Below are 14,096 nucleotides of genomic sequence, written 5' to 3'. Positions count from 1 at the left end.
TCAGAAATCAATTAATGACAAACACCAGATATATGCTGAATTAAAAGAGGAAATTGAAAGACCGTGGGACATGAACAAGGTATGCATTGTCCCATAGTAATAATGAGAACTGATACCATCCCAAAAGCACGACACGATAGTATTAAACAATTAGGTCCACACATAGAAATCTTCTTAAAACCACTATAGTATACATCATGAGAGTAGTCTGAAATTTATTATCAGTTGAGAACTGAGTGTGCCTGGCTATGCATTACAATGGGATAAGTGCAAACTAGCAAATAAAAGACAAAATGTTGTCAGTCATAACCAAGGTTCAATGAAAAGTTTTGCGCTGTCGTTTAAAAGTGACAACCGGCGTCTGCATCCCTTAAACAGTAGTTGTGAAAGTCTTTGTCACCCTATTCATATATATATATGTGCCTCAGACTTTTGCAGAGAACTGTAATTTTAGGTGTTGAATTCTACATTTTAGAAGCAGTTAAAAAAAACCTGACTTGCCTATGATCCTTTGGCCTTGTGCCTTATTGTCTGCCTGCACTGCATTTTTTGACAGCTGCGACACTGTTTCCCTGTACTATTGTGTTCTGTTTTCCCTTGTACGACCTCATTGCACTGATGTGATGAAATGATGTATTTAGATCACATGCAGAGAAGTTTTCCATTGTACCTTGGTACATGTGACAATAATAGACCAATTTACCGATTTATTTTTGTCAATAATATGGCGCCGCTTGGTTCCTTAAAATTGTTATAACCGTGGGTGGTAGTGGGGATAAGCTCCCATGACCCATTAAATGCTCCCAGTGGCATGCGACTCAAATAGCCTCTGATATCCAAGTCCAGCTCCTGACCTTCCTGTGCAGCTTAGTGACTAAGCCTGGCAGATGTGGGTGACTGGCACTTTTGAACCTGTTGCTTTGGGCAGATGTGGCTTGTCAGACATGGTTGGCAAATCATCCAGGAGAAAAAAAAACTCTGATCTCAAAACTCCACTGCCTTGCAACTCCACACCTCATAGGGAAGACTTATGGAGCAAACCCACAGGGCAACACCTGGTGCTGGAGATGGAGCACCTAAGGCAGACTTAGGTTGTGTTCAATAGACAATAGGTGCAGGAGTAGGCCATTTAGCCCTTCGAGCCAGCACCGCCATTCACTGTGATCATGGCTGATCATCCACAAACAGTACCCTTTTCCTGCCTTCTCCCCATGTCATAGAAACATGGAAACATAGAAAATAGGTGCAGGAGTAGGCCATTCGGCCCTTCGAGCCTGCACCGCCATTCAGTACGATCATGGCTGATCATCCAACTCAGAACCCTGTACCTGCCTTCCCTCCATACCCCCTGATCCTTTTAGTCACAAGGGCCATATCTAACTCCCTCTGAAATATAGCCAATGAACTGGCCTCAACTGTTTCCTGTGGCAGAGAATTCCACAGATTCACCACTCTCTGTGTGAAGAAGTTTTTTCCTAATCTCGGTCCTGAAAGGCTTCCCCTTTATCCTCAAACTGTGACCCCTCGTTCTGGACTTCCCCAACATCGGGAACAATCTTCCTGCATCTAGCCTGTCCAATCCCTTTAGGATTTTATACGTTTCAATAAGATCCCCCCCACAATCTTCTAAATTCCAACGAGTATAAGCATATTCGATCCAGTCTTTCATCATATGAAAGTTCTGCCATCCCAGGAATCAATCTGGTGAACGTTCTTTGTACTCCCTCTATGGCAAGGATGTCTTTCCTCAGATTAGGGGAGCAAAACTGCACACAATACACCAGGTCTGGTCTCACCTAGGCCTTGTACAACTGCAGTAGTACCTCCCTGCTCCTGTACTCAAATCCTCTTGCTATGAATGCCAGCATACCATTCGCCTTTTTCACCGCCAGCTGTACCTGCATGCCCACTTTCAATGACTGGTGTATAATGACACCCAGGTCTTGTTGCACCTCCCCTTTTCCTAATCGGCCACCATTCAGATAATAATCTGTTTTCCTGTTTTTGCCACCAAAGTGGATAACCTCACATTTATCCACATTAAATAGCATCTGCCATGAATTTGCCCACTCACCTAAGCTATCCAAGTCACCCTGCATCCTCTTAGCAACCTCCTCACAGCTAACACTGCCGCCCAGCTTCGTGTTATCCGCAGACTTGGAGATGCTGCATTTATTTCCCTCATCTAAGTCATTAATATATATTGTAAACAACTGGGGTCCCAACACTGAGCCTTGCGGTACCCCACTAGTCACCGCTTGCCATTCTGAAAAGGTCCCGTTTATTCCCACTCTTTGCTTCCTGTCTGCTAACCAATTCTCTATCCACATCAATACCTTACCCCCAATACCCTGTGCTTTAAGTTTGCACACTAATCTCCCGTGTGAGACCTTGTCAAAAGCCTTTTGAAAATCCAAATATACCACATCCACTAGTTCTCCCCTATCCACTCTACTAGTAACACCTTCAAAAAATTCTGAGATTTGTCAGACATAATTTTCCTTTCACAAATCCATGCTGACTTTGTCCGATGATTTCACCGCTTTCTAAATGTGCTGTTATCACATCTTTGATAACTGACTCCAGCATTTTCCCCACCACCGATGTTAGGCTAACCGGTCTATAATTCCCTGGTTTCTCTCTTCCTCCTTTTTTAAAAAGTGGGGTTACATTAGCCACCCTCCAATCCTCAGGAACTAGTCCAGGATCTAACGAGTTTTGAAAAATTATCACTAATGCATCCACTATTTCTTTCGCTACTTCCTTAAGCACTCTGGAATGCAGACCATCTGGCCCTGGGGATTTATCTGCCTTTAATCCCTTCAATTTAGCTAACACCACTTCCCTACTAACATGTATTTCCCTCAGTTCCTCCATCTCACTGGACCCTCTGTCCCCTACTATTTCCGGAAGATTATTTATGTCCTCCTTAGTGAAGACAGAACCAAAGTAGTTATTCAATTGGTCTGCCATGTCCTTGCTCCCCATAATCAATTCACCTTTTTCTGTCTGTAGGGGACCTACATTTGTCTTAACCAATCTTTTTCTTTTCACATATCTATAAAAGCTTTTGTAGTCAGTTTTTATGTTCCCTGCCAGTTTTCTCTCATAATCTTTTTTCCCTTTCCTAATTAAGCCTTTTGTCCTCCTCTGCTGAACTCTGAATTTCTCCCAGTCCTCAGGTGAGCCACTTTTTCTGGCAAATTTGTATGTTTCTTCTTTGGAATTGATACCATCCCTAATTTCCCTTGTCAGCCACGGGTGCACTACCTTCCCTGATTTATTCTTTTGCCAAACTGGGATGAACAATTGTTGTAGTTCATACATGTGATCTTTAAATGCTTGCCATTGCATATCCACCGTCAACCCTTTAAGTGTCATTTGTCAGTCTATCTTAGCTAATTCACGTCTCATACCTTCAAAGTTACCCTTCTTTAAGTTCAGAATCTTTGTTTCTGAATTAACTATGTCACTCTCCATCTTAATGAAGAATTCCACCATATTATGGTCACTCTTACCCAAGGGGCCTCTCACGACAAGATTGCTAATTAACCCTTCCTCATTGCTCAATACCCAGTCTAGAATACCCTGCTCTCTAGTTGGTTCTTTGACATGTTGGTTCAAAACAGCATCCCGCATACATTCCAAGAAATCCTCTTCCTCAGCACCCTTACCAATTTGGTTCACCCAATCTACATGTAGATTGAAGTCACCCATTATAACTGCCATTCCTTTATTGCATGCATTTCTAATTTCCTGTTTAATACCATCCCCAACCTCACTACTACTCTTAGGTGGCCTGTACACAACTCCCACCAGAATTTTCTGCCCCTTAGTGTTATGCAGCTCTACCCATATCAATTCTACATCCTCCCCGGCTAAAGTCCTTCCTTTCTATTGCTTTAATCTCCTCTCTAACCAGCATTGCTACCCCACCTCCTTTTCTTTCATGTCTATCCCTCCTGAATATTGAATATCCCTGATTGTTGAGCTCCCATCCTTGGTCACTCTGGAGCCATGTCTCTGTGATCCCAACTATATCATATTCATTAATAACAATCTGCACTTTTAATTCATCCACCTTGTTATGAATGCTCCTTGCATTGACACACAAAGCCTTCAGGCTCGCTTTTACAACACTCTTAGCCCTTATACAATTATGTTGAAAAGTGGCCCTTTCTGATTTTTGTCCTGGATTTGCTGGCCTGCCACTTTTACTTTTCACCTTACTACTTTTTGCTTCTACCCTCATTTTACACCCCTCTGTCTCTCTGCACTTGTTCCCATCCCCCTGTTGTGAACTAACCTCCTCTCTCCTAGTCTCTTTAATTTGATCCCACCCCCCAACCATTCTAGTTTAAAGTCACCTCAGTAGCCCTCACAAATCTCCCTGCCAGGATATTGGTCCCCCTAGGATTCAAGTGTAACCCGTCCTTTTTGTACAGGTCACACCTGCGCCAAAAGAGGTCCCAATAATCCAAAAGCTTGAATACCTGCCCCCTGCTCCAATCCCTCAGCCACGCATTTATACTCCACCTCACTGCATTCCGACTCTCACTGTCACATGGCACAGGCAGCAATCCCGAGATTACTACCTTTGCTGTCCTTTTTCTAACGGAGTCCTTTGACTCCACTGTCTTTAAGAGCTCCATCTAACTCTTTCTTGAAAGAATCCAGAGAATTGGACTCCACTGCCTTCTGAGGCAGAGCATTCCACAGAACCACAACCTTCTGTGTGAAAAAGTTTTTCCTCAACTCCATTCTAAATGGTCTGCCCCTTATTCTTAAACTGTGGCCGCTGGTTCTGGACTCCCCAACATCAGGAACCTGTTTCCTGCCTCTAGCATGTCCAATCCCTTAATTATCTTAGATGTTTCAATCAGATCCCCTCTCATCCTTCTAAATTCTAGTGTATACAAGCTCAGGCACTCCAATGTTTCAACATATGACAGTCCATAGAAACCATAGAAACTATACAAAAACTACAGCACAGAAACAGGCCTTTTGGCCCTTCTTGGCTGTACTGAACCATTTTCTGCCTAGTCCCACTGACCTGCACACAGTCCATATCCCTCCATACAACTTCCATCCATGTATCTGTCCAATTTATTCTTAAATGTTAAAAAAGAACCCGCATTTACCACCTCGTCTGGCAGCTCATTCCACACTCCCACCACTCTCTGTGTGAAGAAGTCCCCCCAATGTTCCCTTTAAACTTTCCCCCCCTCACCCTTAACCCATGTCCTCTGGTTTTTTTCTCCCCTTGCCTCAGTGGAAAAAAGCCTGCTTGCATTCACTCTACCTATACCCATCATAATTTTATATACCTTTATCAAATCTCCCCTCATTCTTCTACGCTCCAGGGAATAAAGTCTTAACCTGTTCAACCTTTCTCTGTATCTGAGTTTCTCAAGTCCCGGCAACATCCTTGTAAACCTTCTCTGCACTTTTTCAAACTTATTTATATCCTTCCTGTAATTTGGTGACCAAAACTGAACACAATTCTCCAGATTCGGCCTCACCAATGACTTATACAACCTCATCATAACATTCCAGCCCTTATACTCAATACTTTGATTAATAAAGGCCAATGTACCAAAAGCTCTCTTTACGACCCTATCTACCTGTGACGCCACTTCTAGGGAATTTTGTATCTGTATTCCCAGATTCCTCTGTTCTACTGCACTCCTCGGTGCCTTACCATTAACCCTGTATGTTCTACCTTGGTTTGTCCTTCCAATGTGGAATACCTCACACTTGTCTGTATTAAACTCCATCTGCCATTTTTCAGCCCATTTTTCCAGCCGGTCCAAGTCCCTCTGCAGGCTCTGAAAACCTTCCTCACTGTCTACTACACCTCCAATCTTTGTATCATCAGCAAATTTGCTGATCCAGTTTACCACATTATCATCCAGATCACTGATATAGATGACAAATAACAATGGACCCAGCACTGATCCCTGTGGCACACCACTAGTCACAGGCCTACACTTGGAGAAGCAATTCTCTACTACCACTCTTTGGCTTCTTCCATTGAGCCAATGTCTAATCCAGTTTACCATCTCTCCATGTATACCTAGCGACTGAATTTTCCTAACTAACGTCCTATGCGGGACCTTGTCAAAGGCCTTACTGAAGTCCATGAAGACAATATCCACTGCCTTCCCTTCATCCACTTTCCTGGTAACCTCCTCAAAAAACTCCAGTAGATTGGTCAAACAAGACCTACCATGCACAAAGCCATGTTGATTCTCCCTAATAAGTCCCTGCCTATCCAAATGCTTGTAGATTCTGTCTCTTAGTACTCCCTCCAATAACTTACCTACTACCGACATTAAATTTCCCGCATTACTTTTCGATCCTTTTTTAAACAACGGAACAACATGTGCTACTCTCCAATCCTCTGGCACCTCACCTGTAGGCAGCGACATTTTAAATATTTCTGCCAGGGCCCCTGCAATTTCAACACTAGTCTCCTTCAAGGTCTGAGGGAACACCCTGTCAGGTCCCGGGGATTTATCCACTTTAATTTTCTTCAAGACAGCAAGCACCTCCTCCTTTTCAATCTGTACGGTTTCCATGATCTCACTACTTGTTTCCCTTAATTCCATAGACTTCATGCCAGTTTCCTTAGTTAATACAGACGCAAAAAACCTATTTAAGATCTCCCCCATTTCCTTTGGTTCCGCACATAGCCGACCACTCTGATCTTCAAGAGGACCAATTTTATCCCTTACAATCCTTTTGCTCTTAATATACCTATAAAAGCTCTCTGGATTATCCTTCACTTTGACTGCCAAGGCAACCTCATGTCTTCTTTTAGCCCTCCTGATTTCTTTCTTAAGTATTTTCTTGCACTTCTTATTCTCCTCAAGCACCTTATTTACTCCCTGCTTCCTACACATGTCATACAACTCCCTCTTCTTCTTTATCAGAATTGCAATATCCCTTGAGAACCAAAGTTCCTTATTCCTATTCACTTTGCCTTTAATCCTGACAGGAACATACAAACTCTGCACTCTTAAAATTTCTCCTTTGAAGCTTCCCACCTACCGATCACATCTTTGCCAGAGAACAACCTGTCCCAATCCACGCTTTTTAGATCCTTTCTCATTTCTTCAAATTTGGTCTCGCTATCCTGGGAATTAACCTTGTGAACCTATGCTGCACTCTCTCAATAGCTAGAATGTCTTTCCTCAAATTTGGAGACCAAAACTGTACATAATACTCCAGGTGGGGTCTCACCAGGGCCCTGTATAACTGCAGAAGGACCTCTTTGCTCCTATACTCAACTCCCCCTTGTTATGAAGGCCAACATGCCATTAGCTTTCTTCACTGCCTGCTGTACCTGCATGCTTGCTTTCAGTGACTGATATACCAGAACACCTAGATCTCGTTGTGCTTCCCCTTTTCCGAACTTGACTCCATTTAGATAATAATCTGCCTTCCTGTTCTTAGCACCAAAGTGGATAACCTCACATTTATCCACATTAAACTGCATCTGCCATGCATCTGCCCACTCACCCAACCTGTCCAAGTCACCCTGCATTCTCATAACATCCTCCTCACATTTCACACTGCCACCCAGCTTTGTGTCATCAGCAAATTTGCTATTATTACTTTTAATCCCTTCATCTAAATCATTAATATATATTGTAAACAGCTGCGGTCCCAGCACTGACCCCTGCGGTACCCCACTGGTCACCGCCTACCATTCCGAAAGGGACCCGTTAATTGCTACTCTTTGTTTTCTGTCAGCCAGCCAATATTCAATCCATGTCAGTAATCTGCCCCCAATACCATTTGCCCTAATTTTGCCCACTAATTTCCTATGTGGGACTTTATCAAAGGCTTTCTGAAAGTCCAGGTACACTACATCCAGTGGTTCTCCCTTGTCCATTTTCATAGTTACATTCTCAAAAAATTCCAGAAGATTAGTCAAGCACAATTTCCCCTTCGTAAATCCATGCTGGCTCGGATTCTGGTGCCAAGCTGTATCAGACTCTGCTGTTCCTTTGGGTTCCTTCTGGTTACTAGTGGTGTTCCACAGGGGTCTCTGCTGGGGCTGCTTCTTTTTACATTGTACATCAACGATTTGGAGTATGCAATAGATGGCTTTGTGGCTAAGTTTGCTGACGATATGAAGATAGGTGGAGGGGCCGGTCGTGCTGAGGAAACGGAGAGTCTGCAGATAGACTTGGACAGATTGGAAGAATGGGCAAAGAAGTGGCAAATGAAATACAATGTTGGAAAGTGTATGGTTATGCACTTTGGCAGAAATAATAAATGGGCAGATTTTTAGTTAAATGGGGAAAGAATTCAAAGTTCGGAGATACAACGGGACTTGGGAGTCCTCGTACAGGATACCCTTAAGGTTAACCTCCAGGTTGAGTTGGTAGTGAAGAAGGCGAATGCAATGTTGGCATTCATTTCTAGAGTTATAGAGTATAGGAGCAGGGATGTGATGTTGAGGCTCTATAAGGTGCTGGTGAGACGTCACTTGGAGTACTATGGGCAGTTCTGGTCTCCGTATTTAAGAAAGGATGTGCTGACATTGGAGAGGGTACAGAGAAGATTCACTAGAATCATTCCGGTAATGAGAGTTTTAACATATGAGGAACGTTTGTCCGCTCTTGGACTGTATTCCTTGGAGTTTAGAAGAATGAGGGGAGACCTCATAGAAACATTTTGAATGTTGAAAGGCATGGACAAAGTGGATGTGGCAAAGTTGTTTCCCATGTTGGGGGAATCTAGTGCGAGAGGGCATGACTTACGGATTGAAGGGCGCCCATTCAGAACAGAAATGCGAAGAAATTTTTTTAGTCAGAGGGTGGTGAATCTATGGAATTTGTTGCCACAGGCAGCAGTGGAGGCCAAGTCATTGGGTGTATTTAAGGCAGAGATTGCTAGGTATCTGAGTAGCCAGGGCATCAAAGGTTATGGTGAGAAGGTGGGGGAGTGGAACTAAATGGGAGAATGGAGCAGCTCATGATAAAATGGCGGAGCAGACTAGATGGGCCGAATGTCCGACCCCTGCTCCTTTGTCTTATGGTCTTATGGTCTTGAAATGCATGGAGAGGGGGAGCTTGCTGTGTTGAAAACAGCTTGCTCTCCATATTGTAGTGTCCTGGGTTACGTATCTAGTCAGCTGGGATGCAACATCCGTGGCCAAACCGGACCAACAGAAACCTCATAAGACAAGGGCTCACATCCCAGTGCCAGACCGATCAGCAGCTGTTGCCAAGACTTTACCACCCTCTCTCAGAAACATGGTGCACAAGACTGATTCACTCGTGGTCTCTTCCATTCACAGAGATTCCTTTCCATCTTCCAGCACCTTCTCCATCACTGAAACTGAAAATTGTCCATTTTCTTTCTTGTTATTCTGATGGGATATCTATCTGAAACGTCTCTGTAATTCTCTCTACAGATGCTGCCCAACGAGTATTCCATAGGACCATAAGACCATAAGACAAAGGAGCAGAAGTTGGCCATTTGGCCCATCGAGTCTGCTCCGCCATTTTATCATGAGCTGATCCATTCTCCCATTTAGTCCCACTCCCTGCCTTCTCACCATCACCCTTGATGCCCTAGCTACTCAGATACCTATCAATCTCTGCCTTAAATACACCCAATGACTTGGCCTCCACTGCTGCCCGTGGCAACAAATTCCATAGGTTCACCACCGTCTGACTAAAAAAATTTCTTCGCATTTCTGTTCTGAATGGGCGCCCTTCAATCCTTCAGTCATGCCCTCTCATACTAGACTCACCCATCATGGGAAACAACTTTGCCACATCCACTCTGTCCATGCCTTTCAACATTCGAAATGTTTCTATGAGGTCTCCCCTCATTCTTCTAAACTCCAAGGAATACAGTCCTGGAGCGGACAAGCGTTCCTCATATGTTAACCCTCTCATTCCCGGAATCATTCTAGTGAATCTTCTCTGTACCCTCTCCAACATCAGCACATCCTTTCTTAAATAAGGAGACCAAAACTGCCCACAGTACTCCAAGTGAGGTCTCACCAGTGCCTCAACATCACATCCCTGCTCCTATACTCTATTCCTCTAGAAATGAATGCCAACATTGCATTCGCCTTCTTCACTACTGACTCAACCATGCATATTCCATGCATATTTACAACAGCATTGGACACCTGTGACTCCCCAGTGTACAGATTTGCTAAAATGCACACTGTCCTGCTCTCCATAATTCCACACCAGATCAACATTAACATCGTCTGTTATGATGCAAACAATGCTTTAAATATAGTGACATGTTGTTGTAATGGAAGTGTAGGCAGGATTACAATAGGATAGCAGGGGAATGCTCACTTTCACAAGTATCTAGTACCAGAATATGAGGATTGGATAATTTCTGACACATCCATCATTGTCAGTTCTGGTGTCTGTGAACAGAACTTTAGTTAATGTCCCAATATCCATGGAAGCATTGAATTAATTCATGCAATCTCAAACACTGAATGTTGAAATGCAGTGATGTTCTGGGAATGGAACTGGACTATCTGACGGTGGTGTCTGAAAAGAGGATGCTGTCCAAGTTGCATGCCATCGTGGACACTGTCTCCCATTCACTACATAATGTACTGGGTGGGCACAGGAGTACATTCAGCCAGAGACTCATTCCACTGAGATGCAACACAGAGCGTCATAGGAAGTCATTCCTGCCTGTGGCCATCAAACTTTACAACTCCTCCCTTGGAGGGTCAGACACCCTGAGCCAATAGGCTGGTCCTGGACTTATTTCCTGGCATAATTTACATATTACTATTAACTATTTATGGTTTTATTACTATTTAACTATTTATGGTGCAACTGTAACGAAAACCAATTTCCCCTGGGATCAATAATGTGTGACTATGACTAAGCTCTTTGTCAGTTGAGCCATTTAACATTTTGACCATGTTCTCTGTTCCCATGGAAGATGTTCAACAGAAACACAAGGAGACTCTGCGGGCACAAACTGAAACACTGAGAGTGAACACGGTCCTGATGAGGGAGAAGGTGAAGGTTTTCCAGCTGGCTGATCGATACGCTGAGCTCACGGTCATTTCTACTATTCGTGATCGGAGACTGGTGCAACATGAGCTGCTGGCAAGAGGCAGAGACCACGAGGAGTGGAGAAAACAACATCTCCACCGAGAGTTGGAAAAAATCCAGACTGATCAGTTATTCGAGAGCAGCTTTTCCCGGAGTAAATCCAAATCTGGGAGTTCGGCAGCAGTGACCGGAGTCCCGGGGATCGGGAAAACAACAATGGTGCAAGAGATTGTTTATAACTGGGCCACGGGGAAAATATACCAACAATTCCAGTTTGTCTTCAGTTTCAAGTTCTGGGATTTAAACTCCATTAACTGTAGAATAAACCTGAGGGAACTGATTCTGGATAAGTATCCTTACTTTTGGAATATCCTGAGAGAGGTCTGGAGGAATCCAGGGGGATTGCTGTTTATATTCGATGGTTTGGATGAATTCAAATATAAAATTGATTTTGCTGACAGTCGGAGAGATACAAAACCTCAGCACCAGTGTCCAGATCCCGAGTGGTGGTGTGAGGTGTCTGACATTGTGTACAGTTTAATCCAGCACAAGCTGCTCCCAGGGTGTTTGGTGCTAGTGACCACCTGCCCCACTGCGTTACATTTATTGGAAAAGGCGGAGATCAGTATCTCTGCTGAAATCCTGGGATTTGCTGGTGAGGAACGGAAGGAATATTTCCTCAGGCATTTTGAGGATAAGGCAGTAGCAGAAGCTGTTTTCCAACACGTGAAGGAGAATGAGATCCTGTACACCATGAGCTACAACCCCTCCTACTGCTGGATCCTCGCTCTGGCACTGGGTCCCTTCTTCACACGAAGAGTCAGGGACCCACAGCGAGTTCCCAAGACCATCACCCAACTACTATATTCCTATTATATTTACAACATCCTGAAAAACCATGGCCGTGAGATTGAGAACCCCTATGATGTGTTTCTCAGGGTTGGTCAGATGGCCTTCAGAGAAGTGGCCAAGAAGAAGATTGTGTTTACAGATGGAGATTTGATCAACTACAATCTGCAGCCTTCCCAGTTCCTGTCTGGGTTCCTGATGGAGCTTTTAGAGAGGGAGGATTCTGCCCGATGTGTGGTGTACACATTCCCACACCTTACCATCCAAGAGTTTGTAGCTGCAGTCGCACAATTCCTGAATCCACATCCTGGTAATATCCTGAAAGTCCTCACTGAAGCCCACAGCATGACAGATGGGCGATTTGAGGTATTTCTCCGTCTTGTTGCTGGACTCTCCTCCCCAATGACAGCTCGGGGCCTGGAGGAGCTTCTGGGTCCATTTCCTCATCAAACAACCTGCCAGGTGATTGACTGGGTGAAGGAGGAGATTAATCGCCAGAGTGGAAACACATGGAGAGAAACTGGTAAAAGGAGCCTCCTGAATACATTGCACTACCTGTTTGAGTCTCAGAATCGTGGACTGGCTCAGGCCGCACTGGGATCTGTGGAAACACTTTCATTCAGTGGAATGACACTGATGCCGATTGACTGCACGGTCCTGTCTCATGTCATCGGACTCTGTGATACAATAAAACACCTCGACCTGGAGAACTGCCACTTTCAGTGTGAAGGAATCCAACGGCTGGGACCCGGGCTGCACAAGTTCCAGGAGTTGAAGTAACTTGATTTATCTTGCACTCTAAACTGTGAAACTATTCCATTGTGTCGTTTCGATATAAAGGGATTTGGGTAAAACTAGTAAATCAATTGTGAAGTATTCTGACAAATGACCAGGGAATTGGTCAGTAATTCCTCAAGGAAGGGAGGGTTCTGTCGTTCTTTGTAAAGGGATGTTGGAGACTTCATCAGATGAATGAACAATGGATGATCTTGTGGTACAGCTACAGATTGGCAGGTATGATATTGTGGCCATCACTGAGACCTGGCTAAAGGATGCATGTCTCTGGGAGCTGAACGTCCAAGGATACACGGTGTATCAGAAGGATAGGAAGGTAGGCAGAGGGGGAGGTGTGGCTTTATTGGTAAGAAATGATATTAAATCATTAGAAAGAGGTGATATAGGATTGGAAGGTGCAGAATCTTTGTGGATTGAGCTAAGAAATAGCAGGGGTAAAAGGACCCTGATGGCAGTTATTTATAGGCCTCCATACAGCTGCAGAGATGTGGACTACAAATTACAACTGTAAATAGAAAAGGCTTGTCAGAAGGGCAGTGTTATGATAATTGTGGGGGATTTTAACATGCGAGTAGATTGGGAAAATCAGGTCAGCACTGGATCTCAAGAGAGAGAATTTGTAGAATGTCTGTGAGATGGCTTTTTAGAACAGCTTGTTGTTGAGCCCACTAGAGGATCGGCTGTACTGGATTGGGTATTGTGTAATAAACTAGAGGTGATTAGAGAGATTGAGGTGAAGGAACCCTTAGGAGGCAGTGATCATAACATGATTGAGTTCACTGTGAAATTAGAAAAAGAGAAGCTGAAATCTGATGTGTTGGTATTTCAGTGGAGTAAAGGAAATTACAGTGGCATGAGAGAGGAACTGGCCAAAGTTGACTGGAAAGGGACACTGGCGGGAAAGATGGCAGAGCAGCAGTGGCTGGAGTTTATGTGAGAAATGAGGAATGTGCAAGACAGGTAAATCCCAAAAAAGAAGAAATTTTCGAGTGGAAAAAGGATGCAACCATGGTTGACAAGAGAAGTCAAAGCCAAAGTTAAAGCAAAGGAGAGGGCATACACGGAAGCAAAAATTAGTGGGAAGACAGAGGATTGGGAAGTTTTTAAAACCTTACAAAAGGAAACCAAGAAGGTCATTAAGAGAGAAAAGATTAACTATGAAAGGAAGCTAGCAAATAATATCCAAGAGGATATGAAAAGCTTTTTCAAGTATATAAAGAGTAAAAGGTGAGAGTAGATATAGGACCGATAGAAAATGATGCTGGAGAAATTGTAATGGGAGATAAGGAGATGGCAGAGGAACTGAACAAGTATTTTGCATCAGTCTTCACTGAGGAAATCATCAGCAGTATACCGGACACTCAAGGGTGGCAGGGAAGAGAAGTGTGC

The 14,096-nt window shown here is 43.8% G+C and overlaps 1 protein-coding gene across 1 annotated transcript in view; it reads left to right on the top strand.

The window, feature by feature from the left end:
• Positions 1-14,096, top strand: part of LOC140194844 (NACHT, LRR and PYD domains-containing protein 3-like) — a 67,009-nt gene that overhangs the window by 40,971 nt on the left and 11,942 nt on the right. The window contains 1 exon segment of the mRNA XM_072252120.1: positions 10,948-12,688. Coding sequence (XP_072108221.1) covers positions 10,948-12,688 — 1,741 coding nt within the window.

The sequence above is a fragment of the Mobula birostris genome, chromosome 3, assembly GCF_030028105.1.
Source record: "Mobula birostris isolate sMobBir1 chromosome 3, sMobBir1.hap1, whole genome shotgun sequence".
Classification (NCBI taxonomy): Eukaryota; Metazoa; Chordata; class Chondrichthyes; order Myliobatiformes; family Myliobatidae; genus Mobula; species Mobula birostris.
The sequence above is the reverse complement of the archived record's forward strand: the minus strand, read 5'-3'. Positions and strand labels throughout refer to the sequence as shown.